The following is a 25,969-nucleotide window of genomic DNA, read 5'->3' as shown; positions in this document are numbered from 1 at the left end:
GCAAGATCACACGCTAACCCTTTTGCCTTCTATGAAGTTTTATTTATTGCAATTTCTATCTCAAATTATGGATCATTTTATCTTTTCTAGATAAGCACTGGTTCACATGACTGGGCCCGAAGCCAGGAAGCTTGACAATTTATTACGCTGCATAATTTACTGCTAACCACCATTGTCTTCATGAATGTTAACAAGCAATGCCATTTAGCGTGGCCACATCTACCATTGACCTACATCCTCATGAGAAAGCGAGAGAGAAAAAGACCATCAAGCGTACAAAATCTTACAGAGGATGAGGACATCAAACTGAAACCAGCAAACCTGTCATCCACCCTGAATCATTATATGGAACAAAATCTTTGTGTCTGGTGCACCATAGAAGCGAACGGTACATGTAAAAAGGTCTATTATACACTACGTACATGTTTCTGTTATACACCGCATCTACATACAAATATTATACACCGGTGTCCGTGGCTATGCTACATTGCGTGGGAGTAAAATTGTGCAGAAGAGAAACAAAAAATCGGATGGTGAAGACACCGGGCAAGACTGAAAATGACGGGTCAGTTCTCACAGATGGACTCAGATCTCAGGCAGTGCCAGTTATCAGTCTCTCCTGCCGATCCAACTTCTTCACCTTGATAAGGCCAACAAGAACTTGTAGCCCGAAAAACACGCAAAGAGAGTACGCAATTGTTGCTGGTCCCTGCAATGGTTGATTGAAGGTGTGGTAAAACAAATGCATTCTAGAAATTTGGTGAAAGGTATGCTCCAGTTCATTGCAAAACTCACCCGGATCGAATTGAAGTACAACATGGTTGCAAGGTTCGCCAAACTACCTGCAGCAATTCCCTGGACGACAAAGAACAGTACTTCAGGACATGTTATGACGATATGGAACTTCAGAAAAAAAAAAGTCAATAAAGAAACTAATTTCATGATGCAACGTCCGTTCCACTTGATCAAATTTCTTTCTTCGAATTTGCAGGCACCCTATTCCCTATGTCAACTTTGTTTTAACATTTACAAGTGGAGTACGTTCAATGCAGGAGCTAACTGAATTGCATGAACTCAGCTATATCCATCAGAAGTTTGTCCTTGTTTTCATGGTTCAGCATGATGTAACAAAACAAAGATGTTAAAGGATACGTCATACGTTAATAGTTTTTTAACTCACATATCCAATAGTCTTCTGAACAGCGGCAACTCTTTGAAATGCTCTTTCTGATTCCAGTGTTCTGACACGAAGCTTGAGATCACCTTGCTCCTGTAAAATAGCAATCCATTGAGTTCAATGACACACTCTCCTCGAAAGGCCATGTGCAAACAACACAAATACAACACGAAATAGTGTTTATACTTACCAAACGCTCAATGATTTGTGCAAGCTTTTCAACTCTATCAGGTTGGCGGAACAAATTATAAAATGCACGGGATTGCCTTTCCCATCTCTTCTTTGCATCCTGACGTATGATGAAAATCAAGAGCACTTAAAACTCTCAGTATCAATAATCCAAAGAAAGGCCACCATATAGATAGGTTATCAACAGCATTGACCAAATGTTGAAACTTGCCTTTACAACTACTTCAACACCAGCTTCATTAAATCTTAGCAATTCCCGGGCATATCTAGCAAATTTAACAGATGTATCAAGTCAGCACCAGAAAAAAGGTCAAGCTAAAAAAATTTAGCCTGTTAAGAGTACAAAATAAGTGAAGATGTGCAAGCTTCACGTGTTTCTTTGTTAAAAAATAAAAGTATGAAATGCTAGTAATAAATTAAGTACTCACGGCTTAGCAATCTCTGTAATATCAAATCTAGGATCAAGGCCTTTCCCAATGCCATCTAGAACTGCAAAGAATGGGGATATCATGAGGAACAATGACAGTATAATAATCATTTTCTCAGAAAACATGTAGGCTATTAGACATTCAAACCTGAGAATGCTCTGACCACAAATGTAAATGTGGCAGGGAACCGAAATGGTTGATCAGCAGCAATTGCCAAAAGATCCTCTCCTGCAAAATTTAGTTTGAGTCAAAATAACGAAATTAACAGAATACAACTTGACATGTTTCCATCTATCAAGTCCATTGGTACGTTACAAAGCATTACCGATTGCAGCAAGTCTCTGCTTCTTCTTTTCGAACTTCTCCTCCTTAGTTAATTGCTTTTTAAATCCTAATTCTGCAGTTGTCATCTCTCTCTCCTTCCTTTGTGCTGCAAGGCGCTCTTGAAAGCTATAAATAATAAACACAACAAAGTAATGTCAAACTTCACGGTCATACAGTTCAAAAGATTCTATTTGCAAATAACTACAAGGTAACATCTTCTCAGGGACGGCATCATATTTGGTTACTCTTTCTTCTTAATGAAATGAAACGCAACTCTCATGCCTATTAAGGGAGAAAAAAATCTTCTCAGTGAAATATAACTACCTATTAAGGAAAAATTGAGCTGTTCTTCTGACCGCAGTCATATCTCCGGTAGGAACAAGGACACCCATTTGAACCATTGCTTGAAGCACCTGCAGGTATACAGGATTCAACATTACCAGAACTTCTCAGGGTCTAAATTATCCTCGGGATGCTATTATGCCCAGAGACTTACTTTGTCAGGATCCTTTTCATAAACTCCATAGAATACTTCTAGTAGTCCTTCCCGGATATTTGGACTGATACTGCAAGTAAGAAGAGTGAAGATTAGATTATCCATACCGCAACTAGATCAAGGGATGTGGCACAAAATTTCTCGAGAAATGAAGCTTATGCAAAAGGATAAAGAAAATCGTATGCTACCTTCCCATCATTCCAAAGTCATAGAAGATAAGCCTCCCACCATTGAAATCATCAACAGCAATATTTCCTGGATGCTGTAAAGAAATCACCATTAGCTTTTAAGCAGCCAGAGCATAAAAGCTGCTCTATTTGAGATACTAAAAAGGAGCAAGAGGACAGTAGGGATGATTCAGTCTCACGAAATTTGCAATATATAATAGCATGTTGGATTTTGTCTATGGCTGAAGCACATATGCACAGAAAGGTGAGCAATAAATCTGCCAAGGCTAACGTGCACCATGACAAAGGTGTCGGTGTTTTACCGTCAACCTACTGAGGGGTATGCCTGAGGTAGTCGATTTGTAGGCAGGGTGTCGCCGAGATCAGTAACTCAATGGTGCACACAACAAAAGTTTAGACAGGTTCAAGCCGCTGAATAGCATAATACCCTACGTCCTGTTTGGTGGTTTGTATTGGGTAAGATTGATGCTATGCTATTCTAGGGTTGAGGTGGTTCTGCCGACCCATGTACCCCTTCCCTCCTTTATATACTCCAGGGGGTGGGAATTACTGGTAAGTTACAAGGAAGAAGTCCTAGTAGGATATGAGTTCCGGTAGGATTACAAAGGAATCCTAGCAGGAGTCCGTCTTCTTCCTTCCTTGCGGGTACCGAGGGATCTATCCCCGACAAAAGGGACCTCATAAACTCAATGATACAACTTTTAACAGGTCAATGCATGAATAGAAATGAAGTGAAGGATGATGTGAAGGTGAGAAGTAACAATAATGACCACAGCAGTGTATGTGGAGGATGTACAGAACGACTAACCGGGTCAGCATGGAAAAATCCATGGGACAAGATTTGCTCAAGGTAGGACTCAACAGCATAACGGCCTAATCTGGAAGTGATTCACGTTAGCCAGAAGCAGCCAATGTCAGTTGGGACAGAAAATTGAGGCCATGGCTGCCTGGTATACAATACATACCTTTTCCGATTAACTCCTAATTTGTCTAACTGATTTATTCTGTTAATTTTAATTCCTGGGACATACTCCATTGTTAAAACCTGCAATCAATATAAAATAAACTTAACTGTTAATTCCAAGTTGCTAGCTGGATCTGTTTTAGAAGTTTCTGTATAGAAGAAACCTGAGGTGTAGTATACTTCCAGTAAATTTCAGGAACCTTCACATAATCAAATTTTTTGAAGTTCTCAGCAAACCTTTCAGCGTTAAATGCTTCCTTCGTATAGTCAATTTCCTGATAAAAACCATGAGCTGATTACATGATCAGCAATAACATAGTCGAATACAGCACAACAACACGTCATAAAACTAAGTTACCTGATATAAAACAGATGCACATTCATCATAAATAGCAACCCAGTCTCTCTTGGCACCATCTGACTTTGGATCCACTTTCTGAAGGTATTCAGCTATTACCTAGAACCAACCAGTAATTTTTTAGCAAATGGTAAAAAATGAACTCAGATTAGGTAACAAACATAATGTCTTTTTTTATATTATAATAAAAGACGATAGAACATATAAAACCATGTATGATGCAGGATGTTTTATTCCCATTATCTCAAAAATAAAGGCACAGTATCTCCTAGGAGTACTAACACTAAAAATAACTTACCCTTAAATTCTTCAGATCAATATCAAACAGCTCCTTCAGACCAGGTCTTTGCACTTTGATGACAACCTCTTGGCCATTCAGACGTGCCCGATGAACCTGGCCTGCCAAAAGGGGATAGATGATTATTGTGTCAACGTGTTTATTAACATCACAAGTTTATTACCGAGGCTAGCAGCAGCTATTGGTTCAAAATCAAATCTATCAAATAGCTCATTGACAGATGCCCCCAGCTCTTCTTCGACGATTTTTACAGCTGTCTCTGAAGGAAATGGAGGAACTTGATCCTGCATGAGAGACAATAATTCCATGATTTCATCATAATACGGGTATTGATATAGGGATGTGCATTAGCTAAAAACTAGAAAAGAGAACAACACAATTTATAATAGCATATCTGACAGCTATTTTCTTCCTTCACATTAGCACTGAGCTACTGAATACTGATAAATGCAAATATGCTACAGGATTGCACAGAGCACAGTGGACAGTCTGAGGCTAGCAAGTTTGGTTATCACTAGGTTGATCTAGAAAACCTATCTAATTTTAGTGCATACAGGGTGTTCAAATTACTTTCTAGCAATTCCTCTACCAAGCACTAGGCATGTCCACAATCAAAATAAGTTCCAACACACAGACCTGTAACTCAGATAACTGATCCACATATTCCTGTGGAAGAATATCCACTCTGGTGGAGAATTGCTGCCCTATTTTGATGAATGTGGGGCCTAATCTCAAAATGCTCTCTTTTAGCCACTTGGCAAGAACTTTCCTCCTCATTATCTTTTTCTCTTCCGTAATCCCCCCTGCAGAAGTTGTTTTAGACCTTTAATCAAGGTATACAATTTTCAAGCAAACATCTAGTTAACTCTTCATATCACAGAACGTATTATGCACAAAAACACCTAGAAAATTGCAAAACATTTGTGAACATTGTGTAAGTGATATGCATCCAATGTGTTGACTAGCACGCCATACACACTGCTGTATAGGATGAAGGATCAATTGTATTCACAAATGTTTGTAATAAAGATGTGATAAAATAAATCATAAAATAGATGGGAAGAGCTTATTACTTCTTTTGACAGGTACAAAAGTAAACATGTACGGGTGAGTTCCTTCGGGAAAAAAAATTCTAAAGGGAATTACTAACCTCTGTAGGTGAACTTCTGGTTGTTGAGCCAAGCCTTGAATATAAATGTAAAAACGAAGCCCCATATTTCCAATGTTCTTTGAATTGTTGAATAAGTTTTAAACCGATTCCAGCGACCACCAGGAGCAACAGACACCTGCAATATTTAGTTATTCAATTTAAAAAGGAAAGGGAGAAGGAGCATGGTGAATGACAAAGAAATGGCAACTATGTTCTTCAGATATTAGCAACTGAACAGCATTACATTTCATGGTTACCAAAATGGTATTGTGGGAATCATGCTGGGAAGTGGGAACCTCAAATAACCTCAGAAGCCATGGATAAAGACGTAAAGTTGGGACCATGTATAATCTACCCAACCTGACACAGTGAACCAACCAGCCTGTTGCATTTTGAACCAGGCCCGGTCGATTTTGCTCAAGAGAGCCTTGGATGATGCTACTAGCTTACTATTAGTTTGTGAAGATATGTGATGTTGGTACTATACTCGTACCTAAATTTGAACTCCATTCCAACTAGAGTACCACGAGTGCACTTGTCCCCACATTGCATTGAAATTATGTCACCCAAGTCAAGCTGCGCCACTGACTTCAGTCAAAGCAACACTTAGGGGTGTTTGGATCCAAGTGCTAATGCCCCAAAGTGCTAAAGTTTAGCATTGTCCTATCCAAATGACCAAATGGGAGTGCTAATAGGGTGGGCTAAACTTTAGCCAGGACTCAAAAACTCAAGCAAAAAGTACAAATGCTAATAGGTGCCAAAGCTTAGCACTCAAGTTTAGCTCTTCCAAACTGGCCCTTGGCCTATTCCATTATTCCATATGATCAAACGACTTGGAACTGGCGGTGGACAGCAACATGCAGCGATACGGACGACAAGCAAACAGAACGTACCTGAGGCAAGCTCTCCCCGCCGCTCTGCTTGAACCAGGCATCCTCCCTCCCGATCTCCTCCACCCTCTCCTTCCTCCGCTTCTCATCCTCCACCGGCGGGACAACGGGGACCACGGCCGCGCTACTCGCGGTCGGCGCCGCGGTCTCCTTCTCCTTCACCGCGGCGCCGTTCCCGCTCGCGCCGGCGCTCCCGTTGCCGTTCCCGTTGCTCCCGAGGTAGGCCTGGACGGCGGCATCGTCGTACCCGACGCCGCTCCCGTTCCCGTCGAGCCCGCCGCGCTTGGCGGCGTCCTCCTCGGCCTGCGGAGGCGCGCGGTCCTCGAGGACGGCGCGCGCGGGGCAGGCCCGCGATCGCCGGCGGAAGCACGGGAGCCGGGGACGGGGAGGCGGGGGCCGCGGGGGGAGGCGGAAGCGGCGGAGGCGGAGGTGGGCGGGGACGGAGAGCGAGGTGGAGGCGACGAGGGAGGCCGCCGCCGCGGGCGCGACGGACATGGCGCGCCGGGAGGGGGCTAGGGTTCGGGGGTTCGGGGTTTTGGCGGGACGCGCCGAGTGCGGGTGCTCGGAGAAATGGAGGCCGAGGAGGGGAGGAGTGGTGGTGGTGGTGGTGGGAGGAAAGAGCCGAAGCGGGAAGAGGGGAGGAGGGACAGGGTGGTGGTGGCTGAGCCACGTGGGAGGGCACGGAGGATGAGGCCATCTGACCTGGGCTCCAGTGATTGGGCGGAGGTGAGGCGGTGGGCCCCGCGTGGCTGGGAGGGAGTGCGAGGAAAGCTTTGAGGCCTCTAGTTTTTTTCTTTTTTTTTGAAGGGAAAAGGCCTCTAGTTCCAGTTCCATTCTTTTGGACGTCCTCTCTCTGTGCCTGCTAGTGGCGTGCTTTTGATGTTTTGTTTCGTTGGTTTGTGTGAGCTTTTGGCTTTGACTCCGTGATCCCCCCCCCCCCCATCGTTGCGATGGGCCGATGGGGATTCTGTCTGTATCCGCCAAGTGGGCAACAAACAAATCCTCCTGCGACCAATCGTTTTCTAATAGTTTGCTAAAGCACTGTCTTCACCTCCGGATCCGTGGCGCAATGGTAGCGCGTCTGACTCCAGATCAGAAGGTTGCGTGTTCGATTCACGTCGGGTTCAATACCCCGGTCCAATTCGGATCCCTTTTTAGTTTTCTTTGTTTTTTTTCTTCTTTTTCTTATTCTTATTACTGGCGACCTCTCGCTTGTCGAGTGTGTTTGAAGAATGCCGCGCGTCCGCAAGCCCAGGCCCAGCAGAAAGACAGGCCTGTTGGGCGAGGCTGCCGAGGCAGAGCATCAGCCGCCACGGCGAGGGCGTGGGCTGCATCGGCCTTTTACGCCAACGCCCACAGCGTGCTCGCTGCTCATAGACCATGGGCGCGCGGCCGCGGAGCACCGGCGCGGCGACGGGCGACGGCCGGCGGCCAAGCCGCCACCCACCAGGTTGCTTTTTTTTTTGGGTCTTGTGTATAGTGCTCCGCAAGTGACGCGCCGATCTTTGCTGATCCCCCAAAAGGCCCGAACGTCAGTTGATGTTGGTGCTGCGTGCGGCGGTACCGTCAGATCGTCCGAACGATTGATGCTTAAGTCCAATTCACCCCTTGTTTAGTTCCCTTTAAAATTCCAAAACTTTATAAGATTTTTCGTCACATCGAATCTTTGAACGCATGCATGAAATATTAAATATAGCTAAACAAAATAACTAATTATACAGTTTATCTATAATTTACGAGACGAATCTTTTGAGGCTAGTTAACACACGATGGGACAATAATTATCAAATACAAACGAAAGTGTTACAGTGCTACAGCTTCACTTTTACGCATCTAAACAAGGGCTCAGTTCCCGTGTTCGTAATTTGGACATTTTCCTTTACTATTATGTTACAAACAACGCCCTGATAGTGATGGATTTACATACTTAGTCAAAATGGAGCGTGTTTATTTGTCCCTTTTATTATTTCTTTGCCCCCTTATAGAAATACGCGTTTAATTCTATCATATACTTCATTTGAGACATGTGTTGTAATCATTGACGCTGCTACATAAACGGAATCTAACTAACTGCAGACGGACATATGTATAAACCATACAAATGATGTATAAAAAATGCAGTAGAAACAAAACTTGCGGAAATAATAAGAGACACTTTATATAAACGCTAGCTACGAAACATGCATGTCTTGTTGCTGACAGGGGCGGATCTAGAGTTTCACCCCCTGATTATTTTATATTTGATTTACTAGTACACAAAATAGCTACTAATTAACTATCTTATATGTAGCAATTGATAAATTGAATTGAAAAAGGTAAAAGTGAGAAATTACATCTTTATAAAATTAGATTATAGTTGGCCAAATGGATCAGGTTAGACGAGCGGCCTGAAGCAGGGCCCAAAAAAGCCTGACACGAACCCGACCCAGTACGATTGGAATAGTGCCTAGGCCGGCCCGACCCGATGTAGCAGCCCGTGCTTGGGCCGCCACACCGGCCCGTAGTGCCAACCCGAGCATGGCCAGACTAAGGGACTGGCCCGATGGTGGCCCATTAACAGCCCACAACTCATGTCTTCTCATATATAATCTCCCACCAACCCTAATTTTCACATCTCAATCCCCTAGTCAGCCGCCACTCTCCTTCTCTCTCACTTTCTTCTTTCTCACGAAGTCACGAACGCCTGAAAACTTATGGCCAGGCCGCCAGGGCCTCCATGCTCCCTCGCCGGCGGCCTCCACGATCCCCTCGCCTGCGGCCTCCACGCTCCCCTCACCGGTGGCCTCTGGTCTGCTCCCTGTGCCACTCGTAGTCGCCGGTGGGCGGTGGCGTCACGCGCCTCCCTATCGCCGCCGGCCTCTCTACGCGCCCCGCCATCGCCATCGACCTCCCCACACCACCGCTCCAACTGGATCTAGCCTATGCTGGCAGCGGCATCAAGCTCGGCCTGGCAAGGCACGCACCAGCCGACGTGCCAATCATGCTAGCCCGGCACGACCGCACGCCCTTCGGCGGTTTTTTTATTTTTTTATTTTTTATTTCCATTTTTTACAAAAATATATTTTCGATTTGGAAAATTACATAAATATACCCCGGCCGCCCCGCTGCTTGGCGGCCGGGACCTGGCCGCCCGGCAGCCGGGCGGCAGGGGCTTATCCGCAAAAAAAGACGACAAAAATTGCAGACAGATCCTTGGGGACCGGCCGCCCGGCTCACCCTGGGCACGAAAAACCGAAAACCGAGAACCGAACCGAAAAAACCGAGAACCGGAGCCGAACCGAACCGAAACCGAGAAGTTCGGTTCCATTTCGGTTCCTGGTTCTTAGGAACCGAAGTCGTCGGTTCGGTTTCGGTTTTTATTCCGGTTACCCGAGGAACCGATATTCAGCCCACATGGAAGAATCTGGCCCAAGGCCCACTCAAACAAAACCCTAAATCCCCCACCCACCCAGCCACCCAGGCGTCACTCACCCACCCGCGACCCCGACCCGCCCCCCTGACCTCACCGTCACCGACGCCTCCATCCTCTTCCTTTCGAGAGTGCATCCCGACGCCTCCATCCCCTTCTTCCGAAGCGCATCTCCCTGCGCCCCCGCATCCGTGTCTCCCCTAGGCCCTAGGCCGGGCGCCACTGCAGCCAGTTCGTGGCTCCCCAGGGCGCGGCGTTGCCGTCGTTGTCTCGCGGCTCCCCTGGGGCGGGCGCCGCCGCAGCCGATTCACGGCTCCCCAGGGACGGGCGCCGCCGCCACTGGCTCGTCCCTCCCCTGGGGGGCGCCGCCGCTGCCGCCGTTGGTTCGCGCCTTCGCGGCTCCCTGGGTCGGGCGTTGCTTCATCTCCAACATGGCGCCATCTTCGCTTCCGCTTCCCCCTGACAGACACCCCCAAGCGATTGTGCCCAGTCCTTGAGGTAAGCTCTAAGCCCTCATCCCTCAACCCCTTCCCTAGATCCTCTTGGTTTGAAGCACGAGATCCAGAAGTACCTGCTAGGGTTTGTGCCTATTTCTTTCCTTTGATCTGTAATGTAAATATGTAATATGCTTGCTTGTGTGAACAATCAGACCAAAGATCTTGGATCTATATAATCCTTTAGGTGATGATAGTAATTTTCTAATCTAACAGTATATGTCGATTTTCCCTTGTTATTGATGAAATCTAAAGTAAATAATTTTGGGGATGCTATGTGAACCACACTTAAATTGGTTTGCCATTGCCTTCTGTACAGGTTTTTGTTGCAGTGAACCAGCTAATTAACCATTCAAGACTATCAGGAGGAAGATGTTTGAATTTTACTTCTGAACTCTATAGAAGGAGGAGGTTTGAATTAGCCTTCTTGTTTCAAGGTAAAGCTCTCTTTTATATACTTATTATGAATGTGCTCTGTTATGCTGTTTGTTCATCTTTTCCTTCGTGGTCAGGAAGAACATTGCAGTAGCTTGTGAATTCTAGCTTGTGCTCTAAAAATCAGAAATAATTGACTAGGACTAGCTTGAACTGTACATGTTATGAACTCTAGCATGTGCTCAGTAATTTATGAGCAGAGTAAACAGCGAATCGATTATTCTCAGTAACAACTGATGCTCACATTAGACTAGAAATGCAATCGGCCAATATTTACTGGATAGCTTTGAATGTTCCTTGGTAGATGATTGCTGTATCCAGTCTTAGGATGAACTTCTTCTTGTTATCGAGCATTTTTTCAGATGTCTCAGGAGGATTTGGATCAAGAGATGAGTAATTGGATATCAGAGTACACCGGCCCTAATGGGGAAATGCTCGAAGGCGACAAGGTTGAAGGTACTGATGGAGAGAAGGAGAAGGAGGAGGAAAAGAAAAAGGAGAAGGAGAAGGAGGGCATTGATCTAGAAGGTGAAGAGGGCAAGAAGAGAAATCCGATAGTATCCAGATCTGGGATGTGGGAACACTTCAGCAAAGTTTTCCATGAAGGTCAGTTGATCAAGGCAAACTGCAACTATTGCAAGAAAGATATTGCAGCACATCCAGTGTTCAATGGTACATCTGCTATGCATAAGCATTTTAATTGTTGCAAGAGTAATCCTCATATAGAGTCTAAACAAGGGGTTTTGTCAATTAGTCAAGGTACTGGTGTAGGTACTTGGAAGTTTGATCCTGAATTGCTTAGGTCTGCTTTTGTTGAAATGGTCATAGAAGATGAGGAGCCATTTGCAAAAGGTGAAAAGTCTGGTTTTAGAAAGTTCATGTCTGTTGCTTGCCCTAGGTTCACTTTGCCATCTAGAAGAACATGCACTAGGGATGCTGTGCAATTGTACTTTGAGCAAAAAGCAAAACTGAAATTTTTTTTCAAGAACATTGCAATAGAGTTTGTCTCACAACCGATGGTTGGACATCACAGCAGCAAGAGAGTTACATGACTGTGACAGCCCACTTTATAGATAATGATTGGTGCTTGCATAAAAAGATAATTAGTTTTTTCAAGGTCAAAGGCAAAAGGGGGGATGATATTGGGAAACATCTGCATAAAGTCTTGCTTAAATGGGGGTTGGAGAAAGTAATGACAGTAACGGTAGATAATGCTAGTGCAAATGATAGTGGTGTTAGTTACTTGAGAAGACAAATGAATAGTTTGAAAACTAGCATAGCAGATGGCAAGTACCTTCACATGAGATGTGCTGCACATATAGTTAACTTGATTGTCCAAGATGGGCTGAAAGAAGTAGACCAATCTATCAAGCGTGTACGGGGCTGCAGTTAAATTTGTTAGGGGTGGCACATCAAGAATAGCCAAATTTAAAGAGATTGCTGAATGGGAAAAAGTGGACAGCAAGGCATTCTTGAACCTTGATGTGTGCACTAGGTGGAACTCAACCTATGACATACTAAAAGCTGCTTGCGCATATGAAAGGGTCTTTGCAAGGTATCCGGATGAAGATCCATACTATACAATTGAATTGCTTAGTGACATTAAACCAGGTGTTCCTGGTCCAGGAGTTCCTGATGAGCTTGATTGGGAGAATGCAAGAAAACTAGCTGACTTTCTAGGCCACTTTGCTGAAATAACAAAACGTGTTTCAGCCTCGTTAAGTGCCACTGCTCACACTTACTTTCATGAGATTGGAGAGGTCAATGAGCTAATAAATGAATGGATGAGTAGTTCTGATTTTTTACAGCAAGAAATGGGAAGAAGAATGAAAGACAAGTATGACAAGTATTGGGGGCAATGGCATGAAAATTTGGAATTGCAAAATGAGACGGCAAAGGGAAAGGAGAAGGTCAAGGAAAATATTAACTTGCTGATTTTTGTTGCTGTTGTACTTGATCCTAGATACAAGCTCTCACAATATACATAAATTGCAATCGATGAGATTTATGGAGATGGTGTTGGGCAGAAAGTTTGGGCTGCAATTACCAAATGTTTGCAAGAACTTTTTGAAGAATATAGGAACAATCGTTCTTCTCCAAGTGAAGTGTCCTCTCAGCCAAGTGATTCACCCCCATCTAAGCAAGGTGGAGAGAGAGCTAGAAAGTTGAAGACTAGAATTGTAAAGAAGATGAAGCTGAATAGTGGAACAGCAAGCAGTTGCAGCAGGGGCAGCAGGACTGAATTGGATAGATACTTGGCCGAAGAGTGTGAAGAAGATTGCAAAAAGTTTGATATTCTTACTTGGTGGAAGGGGCAGTCAACTAGATTTCCAATATTGTCCAGCTTGGCTCGTGATGTGCTCGCCATCCCAATCTCCACCGTTGCTAGTGAATCTGCCTTTAGCACAGGTGGCCGCATTCTAGATGATTTTAGGAGTTCACTCACTCCATTTATGGTTGAAGCTCTTGTTTGCACTCAAGATTGGCTTAGAAGAGGAACTCCTATCAATGTTGTAGAGAATACAGAAGAGTTGACCAAACTAGAAGAAGGTAACTATTTATTGTACTATTTATTTGTTGTTTTCAACAATGAAAAATTATTTAACATATCCATTGTTTGCTGTTTCTGTTTTCAGATATTATTCAGGAATTTAAGGACAAAGCAATTGCTGATGCACATGCTGCCAAGTCACAAATCCAAGGCAGCAAAAAGAAGATGGTTACATCCACCAACATTAGCTCCCAGCCAAGCAAGTCCTCCAAGGAAAGCAAAAACAAGAACTCATCTAAAGAAAAATGACCATGTGAGCTAATATTCATTTCTTCTAGTCATATACTGCTGCCCTGCTTGCTGCAATACTGCTGCCTGCTCTGCCTTGCTTGCTGAGTTAAACACTTGAATTTAAAAATGTTTAGTCAACATACATTCTATTCTTTCTTACTTGTTTCAGTTTGTAAACCATTTTCAGGCTTGTTGATGTTAAGTCGTTGACGAAGGTCGAAGGGTGTTGTTGTGGCCTACTGCTTGGCTGCTTGCATGTTGAGGAAATGAGTGGTGGCTTCGTGCCTTGCTGTTTTTAATTATTCCAAGTTTGAAACTGCTTGCTGGCTGCTGCTTTTATTTTAAAACTGTGAATTGTAGTACTGCTTGTGAGTTCTGAGCGTGAATCACTGGATTGTTAGTGATTGTTGCTTGTTCTTTGAATTTGAGAGAACCATAATATTTATGTCTTGTGCTGTTGTTTTATATTGAATTATCCCTGTTGATTGCATGAAAAATTAGGTGAAATGCTGTCAAAATTTGCTATTGAATGGGCTATTTTTTGTACATCCTGGAAGTTCGGTTCTTTCGGTTATAACCGGAACCGAACCGAAAGAACCGAACCCGAAGTTTCTCGGTTCTTAGCTTTGAAAAGAACCGAACGGTTCCTGTTTTCCAGGAACCGAAGTTCTTCAAGAACCGAAGAACCAAACCGATCGGTTCGGTTAGAACCGAACGCCCAGGGTGACGCCCGGCAGCGGGGAGGCCGGCCCCCCCGGCCGCCCGGCTGCCGGGCGGCCGGCCTTATTTTTTGTAATTTAGCCCTTTTCGTGAAATAATTTCACATTTTTTCCCTTTTTGTGACTTTTTGCAGAAATAGACCCTGGGGTCGGCGCTGTAATATGTGGCGCCGAGATAACACGTCTTGGCGCCACAGATCACGGCGCCGAGGTGCCACGCACGCACAAGCAATATAGTGAATCTTCGAACTTGACTTTAATATTTTCGGATATTTTCAGGAGACTAGAATACTGTGAACCACACATCAAATATAACGGTAAGAATTAAGAACTAAAAACTGCATACACAATGTAAACCATAGGAATTACATCATAATACAACGTTAATGAAACACACATCAGACATGCAGTGGCATGGCAGAACCCGTTGCAACTACGGTAAACAGATTCTGAACTAAGCTAACATGCCTTAGGTAATTTAGAAAAACACAACAAACACAATGATGCAGCATGTGACTAGCACTAGGTAGTCTTAGTAGTCGTACCCCCACGTAGCAAACTGCGTTGAGCCTTCTCCGCAGTATCCACCCATTGCAGGTGGTGCAGGCGGTGGTGCCGGAGGGGTAGGGCCCTTCTTCTTGTGACAAGGGCAATTGCAGTAAGGAATAGTGCATGGTTCATCCTGTGAAGCGGCAGCATTGCTGGTATCATCATCTTCGTCGTCTTTGTTACTCTCGCTCAATTCCTCGTAATGGTTTACCTTGCATTCCAGATCAAAGATCTTTATCTGGAGGTACTCGATTAACTCCTGAACTGAATCAATTGGTGCAGGATCGACCCACCTAGTAAAACCACAGTTTTCTGAAGCATCTGAAGACTGCAAAATAAATTTCATGTAAGGTATCTCAATGAAGATAACGAAATAAAACAATAGTGTATTACCCATGCGTGTGGGCATTTGAAGAAACGCCGACCGCCATCCATCCCGTCGGTGCACATCTGCACTAAGCAGTCCTCACCATGTCTGCATTTTGGTCACGGTTCTCTACGGTTATCGTATTGTCGTAGAGGAGTTTCATTGGTAAATTCACTCTTGTGCTGTGGCGGAAACTCAAACACTGGTTTCGGAAAGGAGTCAGGTCCAAGAGGCCCCTCCCATATTATGGGGTCTCCCTTTCTTCCCCCTTTTCCTTTCCCAAAACCGTAGTAATTCTTCCTGCTAGACCCACCTCCAGACATTGGGTATACAATGAGCTTTGGTATTTGAGTGCTGCTGGGAGTTCACAAACTTCGGAGTATTTATAGGCGCACAAAGGTCTGATACCCGGAGTGTGGAGTGTAAATGGACCTGAAAAGCCTACATGACAACACAGTGAAGAGGCTAGCTGACCGAACACTGAAAAGGCTAGATTCAATTCTCGAACTGACTACTCGATGCATCTCTGTGCATGCAGAGCATCTAAGTGCATGCAGACTCACAGTACTGCATCGCTGCCGCTCGGTCGATCATGCCTAGATGCCGCCTTCCCCACTACACGCCACAGACCTTCGCTGTATAATGACAGTTCCGTCGTCCTCGCCCGAGAGACTGCTTTGAAAGTGAGCTGATGTGGTTACTGTGTTGTCACATCTTTTTGAAATGGTGAAAGGGCAATGCTATTGGGCTGTCGTCTTTTGTCACGTTTGTCTGGGCAAACAATGCGACATATGCGAAACCCGTGATCGTCGTGCTGAGCAGTGGCAACCTGTGATCTCGTACTCGCAGCTAGATACACTATGATCCCTATTTTGATCTATACGTGCTGAGCAGTGGCAACCTGTTGAACATGATGTACCCAAATAACCACAGCAGGTATGCCTCGAGTGATCTAGTCACGCTGTAGTCATCAGCATGGGCTGCCAACAGATCCGGCTGCAATGAAGTACGAACATTGAGAATAAGAAACACATGAGTTATTTCAAAGCCATAAAATACATCAACACATCGTTTTGTACGAAATTGTACCTGAAACTGTATGAGCCATGACTTGGAAGGGCCTTTCGACTGTGGGTGCTCATTGAAATCTTCAGGATCAATCGTGGTGGCAACACCTGCAAAACGTTCCTCAAGATCCTCCAGCCACGTAGAAGGTATCACGCGGGGCACGACAGCGTCTCCGGTGATAGGAAGACCAAGCAGCATCGCAACGTCCTGCAGGGTCGGTGCCATCTCCCCACAAGGGAGGTGAAACGTGTGTGTCTCAGGTCTCCGTCTGTCAACGAGAACTGAAAGTAGAGACTTGTCTAGCTTCACCAAAGCACTCTCAGCAAGACGAGCCACAGTGAGAAGACCTGCCTCGCTCAGCCTGCATCATACAATGCTCAAATGTTAATACATTATATAACGAAATGTATAACGCATAAAAACAGAAAATAGACGACATATCACCTGGGCACCCATCGTGGGTCTACAGCAACCAACGCTGCAGGTGGACGTGGACGCAGCACGTTTAGTTCTTGGTGCTGAACCTTCGCAAGGAAGGACCGGTGACCCGAGTCTATTGTTGGGTCCAGCAACGCAGGAGTAACCCCGGCCATACCTACCACGTAAGATCAAAACAATACAATACAATCACACACATCTAAATATTTCTAATATTTCCCAAATAATTTCTAAGATTTTCTAACCATTAATGATAATTTCTAATATTTTCTAACATTTTATAAATTTTCTAATATTATCTTACAATTTTTAAGATTAATTAATTAGATTGCTAATGTACTATATCAACGCTAATCACTACAAGTAACTACACCTAAATGTACCACTAATTAGTCCTAATAATAATTAAATAGATTGCTAATCTACTATTTCAACAAAATAGTTTCTATAATTTTCTACAATTTTCTAACATTTTCTACAATTTTCTAACATTCTCTACAATTTTCTATAATTCTCTACAATTTTCTAACATTTTCTACAATTTTCTAATATTATCTTGCATTTTTTATTTTCTAATACTTCTCTAATAATTTTCTAGTATTTTCTAATACTAATTCTAACACTGAATGTACTATATCAACGCTAATCACTATAAGTAACTGCACCTAAATGTACCACTAATCACTCCTAACAATAATTGAACAGATTGCTAATCTACTGTTTCAAAAAAAATAACAACATAATCTATTTATAAAATGTAGAAAATTTTAGTTAACTAAAGTCGCCGGCTTGAAAATTCGACAGGGCTTCGCCGTTTTGCCTATCCCTCACCCCTCCTCTCCCTCTCTCCCTCTCTTTTCTTTTTTCTGGATTTTTAGTAAGGCAAATGAGGGGGTGAGGGGCAGCCAACACCTTATATAGGGGTGGGGGGCCGGCCGCCCCGCTGCCGGGCGGCCGGTCCCCATGGACCTGTCTGCAATTTTTTGTCGTCTTTTTTTTGCAGATAAACCCCTGCCGCCCGGCTGCCGGGCGACCGGGATATATTTCTGTAATTTTCCAAATCAAAAATATATTTTTGTAAAAAATGAAAATAAAAAATAAAAAAATAAAAAACCCGCCGCCCTTCGTGTCGTGCCTGGGCCGCGGCGGGGGCACGGCGGGCGCCCTGGCACGACCCAACTAAGTCATCGTGCTAGATAGGGCCGGGCCGTGTCGTGTCTAGGCCACACCCGGATCGTGCCGGACGGCCCGTTTGGCCAACTATAGATTAGATTGAGTCGTTGAGCACATGCATGCATTCTTTGGTCAAGACATCAACCGGTCCTGAGGCCTGAGCGTGCGTGCAGATAGGCCACTGCACGGAGCTGAGTGCACCCAAAAGGGTTACTGCACCAGTAGTTGCCGGGACGGATCGGAAGGGCCGCGCCGCCACGCGAGGATCAGTACTTCGCCCTGCAGTTAGGACACGAACCCACACCACGCGTCAGTGACAGAGAAGGAATCCCTAACCTGACTACAGTACGTTGTTATTGATCGGTTGATGCATGCATGATTGATCCCGGCCGGCGGTTGAGTGTTGATGTAATGACGCCAGGCCACCAGCAGCTATAAGTAGTACGTACGGCAAGAGGTTCTTCCTACTTGGTAGCTATCCATCCCATCGTGGCCCGTTCACGGTCGTTGCTCAACCAGAAACGCAGGCGCTTCATCATCATGTAACAAAAGTGTGTCGCTTAATTAGGTTAGGTCCGCCTCCGGCCCGCGCCCAGGGAAAGGCCGCCGCGCGCGCGATATCCGCGCGGCGCGGCCGGGCATGGGCAGGTGTAGCGGCCACGGCGCCCCCGCCCAGCCACGTACGAAACATCCCACCCAGCGGCGCGGCCCGTGTGTTCTGTTTTTCACATGGTTTCGTTCCATTAATTAGTGTATCTAATTTGTTCCCGCGCGCCGCGATTCACGTGGATGGGAATAATGGTGAGTCAAATTCATGCTACCAGACCGGCACGCGGGGATGGAACGTTTTTAGCGTGGAACACCGTCTCATTTTCACTGGCCTTGCTCTCTCCCACTAAAAAAAGTTTAGGCAATCAAACTTTAATTTCTCTGAGTATATATTGAAAAGACTTGCTACCGTATTAGGTCATATTCTTATAGCAATAGTCATCTGTATACATTCCCTCTACAGCATATCATCCTCACATAAAACTGTTTATGCAAATGTAATTATTACATTCGTGCGATTTACTTCTGATAGAGTTGAGCGCTCCTTGTTTATGCACATTGTTCGTGCGAACCTTGTGCTTTCCCTTTTTCTTCGATCCTATTTGTGATAATTTTTTATAGAATCCAATGCTTAGAATCCAATGCTAAAAATCCAATACTACTTATATGACTTATGACTAAAAGATGGCGTCTTTCTGCCGGAAACTATGTCATCCAATTAACGACCTGTTCGGATCGTTGGAGAAGGAGCCTGCTACGTTGATTTGGCTGGATGCTCCAGCCCAGCCGTTCGGTTGAATTGGTGTTGTTGGATCATTTTTCTTAAACTGGACAATGTAGATCAGACATTTTGAAATGGTTGGCGGTGGCTGCGGCTGGTTTGGCTGTGGCTGGCGGTGGCAGCACCTGCCACCTGGTTTGGCTGGCTGCTCCAGCCAAGCCTCCAGCCCAGCCATTTAAAGCCAGCCAAACAGGGCTGTAATTTGCCGGTAAATATCCCATCTCGATGTACAACCGATTTTGTTATTCAGATGGAGATGTAATTTGTCCATTGTCAAAATATTTATCGAATTGCAAACTGAGTACCTCAACTGATAACGAAAGGAATATATCCACTCAGATTTAACTCCTCGCTTGTATTTTTATAAGCATACCTACGTGTATATGAGGGTCTGTGTGTATACTGTGTTTCGAAGAAAACTTGATAAAGGAAAACCATGCGGTTTATTGTGAAGAAAAGCTAATTCAGCGCCGTCCCCGATTGAAATTCGGCTGGGTAAAAGTACCAGTACGACTACCTGGACTCGTACACGAATTTGAACTTTGGCGATGCCGATGGATCGGAGTCATGGAGGTTGGAGGACTTTGGCGAACTTCAGCCGGCCGGATAGAAGAGAGTAACTGCCAACCGTGGTCCGTGGGGTGGTGGGTAGTTTCGCGCTCCATTAAATACTCCTCTGCCCTTCTCGCCGCTGCCCCAAACCGCCCGCCGGCCTCCAAACCCCCGCCACCATGGTCGCGGCGGAGGACCCGGAATCCTTCTTCGCCACCGCGCCGCCGCTGGGGGACACCGGCGCCGTCGTCGCCAGGATTCAGGAATTCGTCGCCCGCAACTCTTCCCACCCGTCATCAGGTACGCTGGGACTGCGGAGCGCACGCGACGTGCGCGGGTCTTTTCGTCGAACACCCGAGGCGCGCCGGCGTGCGGTAGCTGACCCGTGCGAGCCTGTTTCGCAATGCGCGCGCAGAGGGCGGCGGGCGGCGGCGGATCGTGTGCGTCACGTCGGGCGGGACGACGGTGCCGCTGGAGCAGCGGTGCGTGCGCTACATCGACAACTTCAGCTCCGGCCACCGCGGCGCCGCGTCCACCGAGTAAGTTTTCTTGCCAGCTTCAGTTGCTCGTCGTGCTTTTATGCGCGATGATGGTGAGTGGCTTTCCAATAGTGCACTCTGTTCCAAATCACACAGACGCTCCGGTCAACCGTGATCATAAGTTTTCCTCGCCACGAAAGATTGTAAAGTGTGCTACAATGATATGATACGCGTAGTAACTGGCTCCTGATTATGAGCTGGTCCCGAAAGCATGTACACTGCAATATGGCCCACTTGAGAACGTGTTTCAAAACTATTGCAATTTCAAGTAGGGATTGGAATTTCGTTTTTTGAATTTTTTAGTCCACAGCGAAAACACCGAATTTTGGACTAAAAAGTGCACCTTCCGATTAGCACCCCAAAATTTCGGGAAAACAGTAATTTCGGTCATGACAAAAAAAGATACGAAAACTGATTTCAGGCCCCATTTGGGATGATGGATTTGTCTTTTATTTTCTATAGCCACTGGCAGTCTTTACTGCACCTTTCCAGTGCAAATTATCCCTAAATTTCCAGTGGCAGTCTTTCCTGCACCTTTTTATATACATCTAAAATAGGGAATGTTTACAGTTGTTAATGTCATGTGTTTTCAGTGAACAAATCTTTGTGTCTCCTTTAAAACCTAAGAGATCATGCTTTTCATGCCTCATAGTTTCTGATGTGCTTGTACAGAATGTTATATTGGCTTGAACATATGGTTTGCCATGTGATCCCTTGTTAGTTGTGATAGCTGTCTCATAAATGCACTGAAAGTATGAATAGTCTCTTTCCAGTACAACTTTTGATGAATAGTAAGTACTCCCGAGTACTGATTTCCTTTTCCCCCCCCGGTGATATAGGTATTTCTTAAAGGCTGGTTATGCTGTCATCTTCGTGCATCGACGGTAATCCACAAGGCTATAGCTAGTCCACAATTTTTATCTTTCAGTTTTGTCAACTGTTAAGTACCTACGTACTGCAAAGAAGACTGTTCTCGATATAACTTGACGGTAATTTCTGAAACACTTTATGCTGTTCTGCGTGAGGGCAGTGGGAGCTGCCAACCTTTCTGTAGGTTCCTGCCTGATGATTCATTTCTCAATTTCTTTGATGTAACTACAGAATCGAAGGTTCAAGGTTAGTAATTTACGGCTTCTAGTGCACATTAAAAAAATATATGAAGACCAATTCCTAACTGTGCTAGAATCTGTTATGTTTGTTTGATCAGTGGTTGAGTCCCACACGACAGTGGTAAAGAAGGCAATTGGGGAGTATAGCAAGGTATAACATGTGCTCGTTATCAGCTCTTGATAGTGGCTCACAGATGTGCAGACATTGGCTAATAGGTGAATTTCTCGCAGGCTATTGAAGGAGGATCTCTGTTAAAACTCCCATTCACCACGATATTTGAATATCTTCAGGTACTGCAATTTTGATTTATTTCTTTGAGTCACATGGGAGTAAGGTAATCTGAACAGCATCGCACAACACTTTATTACAGTTACTGAAGATGGTGGCTACATGTATGAGCTCTGTGGGTCCCCACGGGATGTTCTATCTCGCTGCCGCTGTGTCTGACTTTTATGTTCCGTGGGATAGCATGGTATGATTTACAGTAGGGGATGTGTTGCCTGATTGGGTTAAACGTCTCATCCAGAATTCTTTTATCATGCTTTACTGCAAAGTAGTACCTCGCATGATTCATAGGGAATTCAATTATTGTGCAGGCCAAACATAAGATTCAGTCAGCCGGAGGCCCACTGGATATGAAGCTAAGTCAGGTCCCCAAAATGCTTTCGGTTCTTCGAAACCAATGGGCCCCCACGGCCTTTTGCATATCTTTCAAGGTCAGTTTTGCCTGTAGAATGGTGATACCATGGGAGAGAAAATTTCTCACGCCAAACGGCTATTAGGTAGGTTTATGCAATCTTACACCCCTGTTTAAATGAATGGCATGCAGCTGGAGACAGATTCAGATATTCTCATTCAGAAAGCAGAAATGGCTCTGAGTAAGTACAAGATGAACGTGGTTGTGGCCAATCTGCTTGCAACCTACAAAGAGGAGGTCGTCATCGTCTCGAATGGCGAAAGGAACACTATCCGGAGGTGCAGTGAGGATGAGGATCTGGAGGAGCATATTATCAAGCTCCTGGAGAAGAGCCACTCAAAGTACATATATAGCAGCACAGATGGGTGTGCCAAGAATGACTTCGAAACTCTTATACCGTTGGGCATGAAAAGTCTGGCTTAAGGTAAACATGGAGTCAGGACAAGAAGAAAGCCCCATCAACTCTGAAACTATCCCATCTATAAAATGTAATGTGTATGTACGTAAACAGCACTAATATATTTGTTCCTTTTCTGCCCCGCGAAAATACAAGGGAAAGAAAGAAAGATAAAAGTTGGATGTACCGTTTTCCTCAACCTATTAATCAATTCGGGGTTGCTAGGGGAGCTTCATCCCACCAGGGCCGGCGGAGGCGGAGGCGGAGGCGGAGGCGGAGGCCACCGGAGCGTGTGGTGGGCGACGGGGGTGAGGAATGAGAGAAGTTAGCGTGCGAGCGGTGATGGGCGGCGGCTGAGGCGGCCGCAGCCGGCGGCGGCAGGGGCGTGTCGCCGGCGGCGGTGAAGGGCGCTGCGGTGGATCGCGCGTTAACCCGCTCCTTAATCAATACCTTTTGAATGAGAAATGCTTCTTACATGAACTGTATATTTACTTGTTTGATGGAGTTTAGCGGCGGGCTTCATCATAGCCAGAAATCTATCTAGTAGTACTAGCAATTCAGTGACAAACAATAATGGCCACGTGCACGTTTGACGCTTGTACCACAGTACCAGACGCGCCTTCCCTAACGGACCGGTCCCGGCCCGGCCGGCTGCAGCTCCAGAAGGCGGTCGCCGAGCGTCGTCTTTTTGACTTTTTGAGAATACGACGAGCGTCATCTTTTTCCACCGTGCCCGTGGACCAGAGCTGAACGGCAGGTCGCCGATGGAGCAACTTCCACCGCGCTTCAGTTTTCACCTCCTATGTCCTATCCGAACCGACCATCGACCACCGCCCGCGGCCGGCAGAACAATTCCGGAATTTCCCCCGGAAACTCGCGAGTAAACCGTCAACCCAACCCGAGCCCCCGCCGCGATCGCCAGAGATCATACCCGCCATCCCGGCCCTGCCGTCGTGGTCTCGCCCCGCGGGCGGAGGAAGGACGGAGCGCGACGGCGACGGCGTAGGCGCGGGGGAGACTTTTCTGTGCCGGGTGCCGGCCGGTGCGTCACGCGTGACATCGCCGGGAATTCCGTTGGTGGAGGCTCGCAGCGCGGCTCGTTTTCGGCGTGCCGAGGGCGAGCTTCTTCGCCCCCCAAGCAACCTAGATTCTTCGACGCCCCTGGCAGTTTCCTCGCCTCAGCTTGCGTGCTGGGCGTTGCCCCTGCTCTGCTCTGCTCTCCTCGAGCCTATAAAATTACGGGCACGCGCCCCAGCTCTGCTCGACGAGCTCACGGAGCGAGAGCAAGCAGCTGACATCAGCTTACTTGAGCAGAGAGGATCAGAAGCGAAGAGCTTGGGAGTGCGACCCAGCAGAGGATCCGAGATGGCGTCGATGATGGGAGGCGACCTCGTGGAGGCGTACGTGCTCAAGAACGCGTACACGGAGAAGCTCCGGCGCATGGAGGAGCAGGAGACGGCCAGGCGGCGGGGCGCCACGTCCGCCGAGAAGAAGAAGGCCTCGCCGTCGGGCGGCGGCAGGGGAGGAGGGCTGTTCGGGCTCGTCAAGAAGAAGGTGCACCCCAAGGCGGCCGCGTCGAGCGAGGCCGGCGGAGCTGCAGCTTCTTCTTCCTGATCCAGCCGCGCGCGCGTCTGCTGCGCCACCATTGCCCGGTCGCTTGTGCAGACACACAAAGTGCTACGGTAGTTTGTAGTTTCGCTGGAAGTCTGGTTGCCGCCGAATGGTAGTACGGCTGCCATGATTTGTACTAGCATTTCTTTCTTTGTTTGTTTGTTTCTTGACTATGGAGCGTTTGTTGCTCGCTTCATGTGGATCATCATGTTGTTTCGTTTGTTACTTGATGCAAGTTACGTGAGATGGCAAAAAAAGAAAAACCTTTTTAAATTCCATCCAAAATTCAGGCTTACATGCCGTGTGATTTCGTCCGATCCACTCTTTTTCTTCTTCTTTCTTCTCCTCTCTTCAGCGAGTTAACTTCAGCTAAGACACTGTTTCCTCCTGCCGACATGCAAAGATTAAACGCTTTTGTGTGTCAGCACTACTACTAGCATACACCACGGCTGCGTTCGTCACGCGTGACCTTAATTCGGGTGCTGAGGGCTCCGTTGACCTTTGCAGCTGATGTGATCGCACACATTAGACGTTGGCATAAGCGACAATGTTTAGGCAGGCAGTCGCAGCGCTAGGGGAAGTCAGACGAGGACTCCCTGATATGTAGTCTAACTGTCTCAGGCACGGATAAGATGGATCATTGATAGAACTCAGCGACGTACTCTCCTAGACCAGTCCCAACTCTCCATAGATAGTGTCTATAACGCCACATAAACAAAACAATATGTTTAGAAACTACATCTCTCAATGCATAGTTTCTTCATATGGGTCAATAATTAATACTTAATTATTCTCTTTTCTATCAACCAATCATACTTGTTGTTTACTCATCATAAGGACACTACTATCTTCCAATACAAAATTTGGTAGTGTCTAGTGCATATGTTCTTGTGTAGAAACTGGGTCTTGTATGAGACCCAGTTTCTTCATCTCTCTCTCATTTAATATAGTGCCATATAAGCTAAACATCCTATGTGGCAGTATAATCAATGCTATAGAAACCATCCTAGGTGGAGGGTTGGGGATGGCTTCCAAAAAAAATAACTCTCTCTTTCTAGAGAGTCAAACAATTTTAATTCTAACCAAATTTATATAAAATAGCATTAATATTTATATAAAAGATATTATTGGATTAATCATATATATTTTTATACTAAATTTATTTGGAGATGATTATTTTTTATACAAATTTGATCATCGTAGAACGAGAGTTACATCCACCGAGCAGTATTGCACTTGCCCGGTCGTTCATTAATTTCCACCGTGCCCTAGGGGCCATTAACCTGAAATGCGTGCGGAGCGGGACGAGTTTCTGTGCGGTCGCTACTTCGACTGCAACTTAAGCAGTCGCTTAAGCGACTTAAGCGACTGCATTTGATCTGCGTCGGCGGAGAGCACGGGGGACTCCTGCGCTGTCCGGCTCCGGCCGGGTGCCAGTGCGTCACGCGTGACATGCCCACCTCCCTCACCGCGGATATTCGTTTCATCGTTTGGCTCACAATCGCAGCGATGGCGGCGTCTTTCTGATTGTGCGGAGAGCTTCCTCCGCGCGCCCCAGGCAACCGATCAAGATCACGTTCTCCCTCCGCCCCCATGGCAGTTTCGTTCCTGGCTCCGGCTCGCGCGCCAAGCCTACGCCCCTGCTGCTCCGCTCGAGAGAGTGGGGCACGCGCCTCAAAGCCGAGCTTTAAGAGTAAATTTCTATTGGTAGTAGGTTCTTAGGACAGTCTCGTTACACAGTCTAGATAACTGTGTTTAACAATTTTAGGCCAGTCTCGATCAGAGTTTCATAGTGAGTTTCATGACAATAAATATCATCAATTTTGCTGACATGATA

At 45.9% G+C, this 25,969-nt stretch overlaps 4 protein-coding genes and 1 non-coding gene across 5 annotated transcripts; 4 read left to right on the top strand and 1 right to left on the bottom strand.

Moving 5' to 3' along the window:
- Nucleotides 1–307: 307 nt before the first annotated feature.
- On the bottom strand, nucleotides 308–7,088 carry LOC120656184 (protein ACTIVITY OF BC1 COMPLEX KINASE 8, chloroplastic-like). Its single transcript, XM_039934216.1, has 20 exons — nucleotides 6,466–7,088; nucleotides 5,573–5,708; nucleotides 5,059–5,225; nucleotides 4,586–4,706; nucleotides 4,423–4,523; nucleotides 4,125–4,223; nucleotides 3,931–4,041; nucleotides 3,768–3,847; nucleotides 3,611–3,680; nucleotides 2,803–2,876; nucleotides 2,615–2,684; nucleotides 2,443–2,531; nucleotides 2,120–2,244; nucleotides 1,942–2,022; nucleotides 1,795–1,855; nucleotides 1,578–1,632; nucleotides 1,368–1,466; nucleotides 1,181–1,270; nucleotides 796–855; nucleotides 308–709 (listed from the first exon to the last, which is right to left on the bottom strand). Exons 1-20 carry the CDS (start codon nucleotides 6,955–6,957, stop codon nucleotides 593–595), a joined length of 2,298 nt encoding a protein of 765 aa, XP_039790150.1. The 5' UTR covers nucleotides 6,958–7,088; the 3' UTR covers nucleotides 308–592.
- Nucleotides 7,089–7,517: 429 nt separating this feature from the next.
- TRNAW-CCA lies at nucleotides 7,518–7,589 on the top strand. The gene has a single exon. It is a non-coding gene; the product is annotated as a tRNA-Trp (tRNA).
- Nucleotides 7,590–12,793: 5,204 nt separating this feature from the next.
- LOC120653593 (zinc finger BED domain-containing protein RICESLEEPER 3-like) lies at nucleotides 12,794–13,600 on the top strand. Its single transcript, XM_039931304.1, has 2 exons — nucleotides 12,794–13,350; nucleotides 13,437–13,600. Exons 1-2 carry the CDS (start codon nucleotides 12,990–12,992, stop codon nucleotides 13,598–13,600), a joined length of 525 nt encoding a protein of 174 aa, XP_039787238.1. The 5' UTR covers nucleotides 12,794–12,989.
- A 6,325-nt stretch (nucleotides 13,601–19,925) lies between these two features.
- Nucleotides 19,926–22,720, top strand: LOC120656183 (phosphopantothenate--cysteine ligase 1-like). The gene is made up of 9 exons (XM_039934215.1): nucleotides 19,926–20,078; nucleotides 20,194–20,317; nucleotides 21,157–21,201; nucleotides 21,348–21,433; nucleotides 21,525–21,577; nucleotides 21,658–21,717; nucleotides 21,798–21,899; nucleotides 22,024–22,143; nucleotides 22,257–22,720. Exons 1-9 carry the CDS (start codon nucleotides 19,958–19,960, stop codon nucleotides 22,545–22,547), a joined length of 1,002 nt encoding a protein of 333 aa, XP_039790149.1. The 5' UTR covers nucleotides 19,926–19,957; the 3' UTR covers nucleotides 22,548–22,720.
- A 959-nt stretch (nucleotides 22,721–23,679) lies between these two features.
- On the top strand, nucleotides 23,680–24,427 carry LOC120656181. Its single transcript, XM_039934214.1, has one exon. It carries the CDS (start codon nucleotides 23,887–23,889, stop codon nucleotides 24,133–24,135), a length of 249 nt encoding a protein of 82 aa, XP_039790148.1. The 5' UTR covers nucleotides 23,680–23,886; the 3' UTR covers nucleotides 24,136–24,427.
- Nucleotides 24,428–25,969: the final 1,542 nt, after the last annotated feature.

The sequence above is a fragment of the Panicum virgatum genome, chromosome 1N (genome assembly GCF_016808335.1).
Source record: "Panicum virgatum strain AP13 chromosome 1N, P.virgatum_v5, whole genome shotgun sequence".
In the NCBI taxonomy this organism is placed as follows: domain Eukaryota; kingdom Viridiplantae; phylum Streptophyta; class Magnoliopsida; order Poales; family Poaceae; genus Panicum; species Panicum virgatum.
Note: the sequence above shows the minus strand (reverse complement) of the source record. Positions and strands in the feature narration are given on the sequence as shown.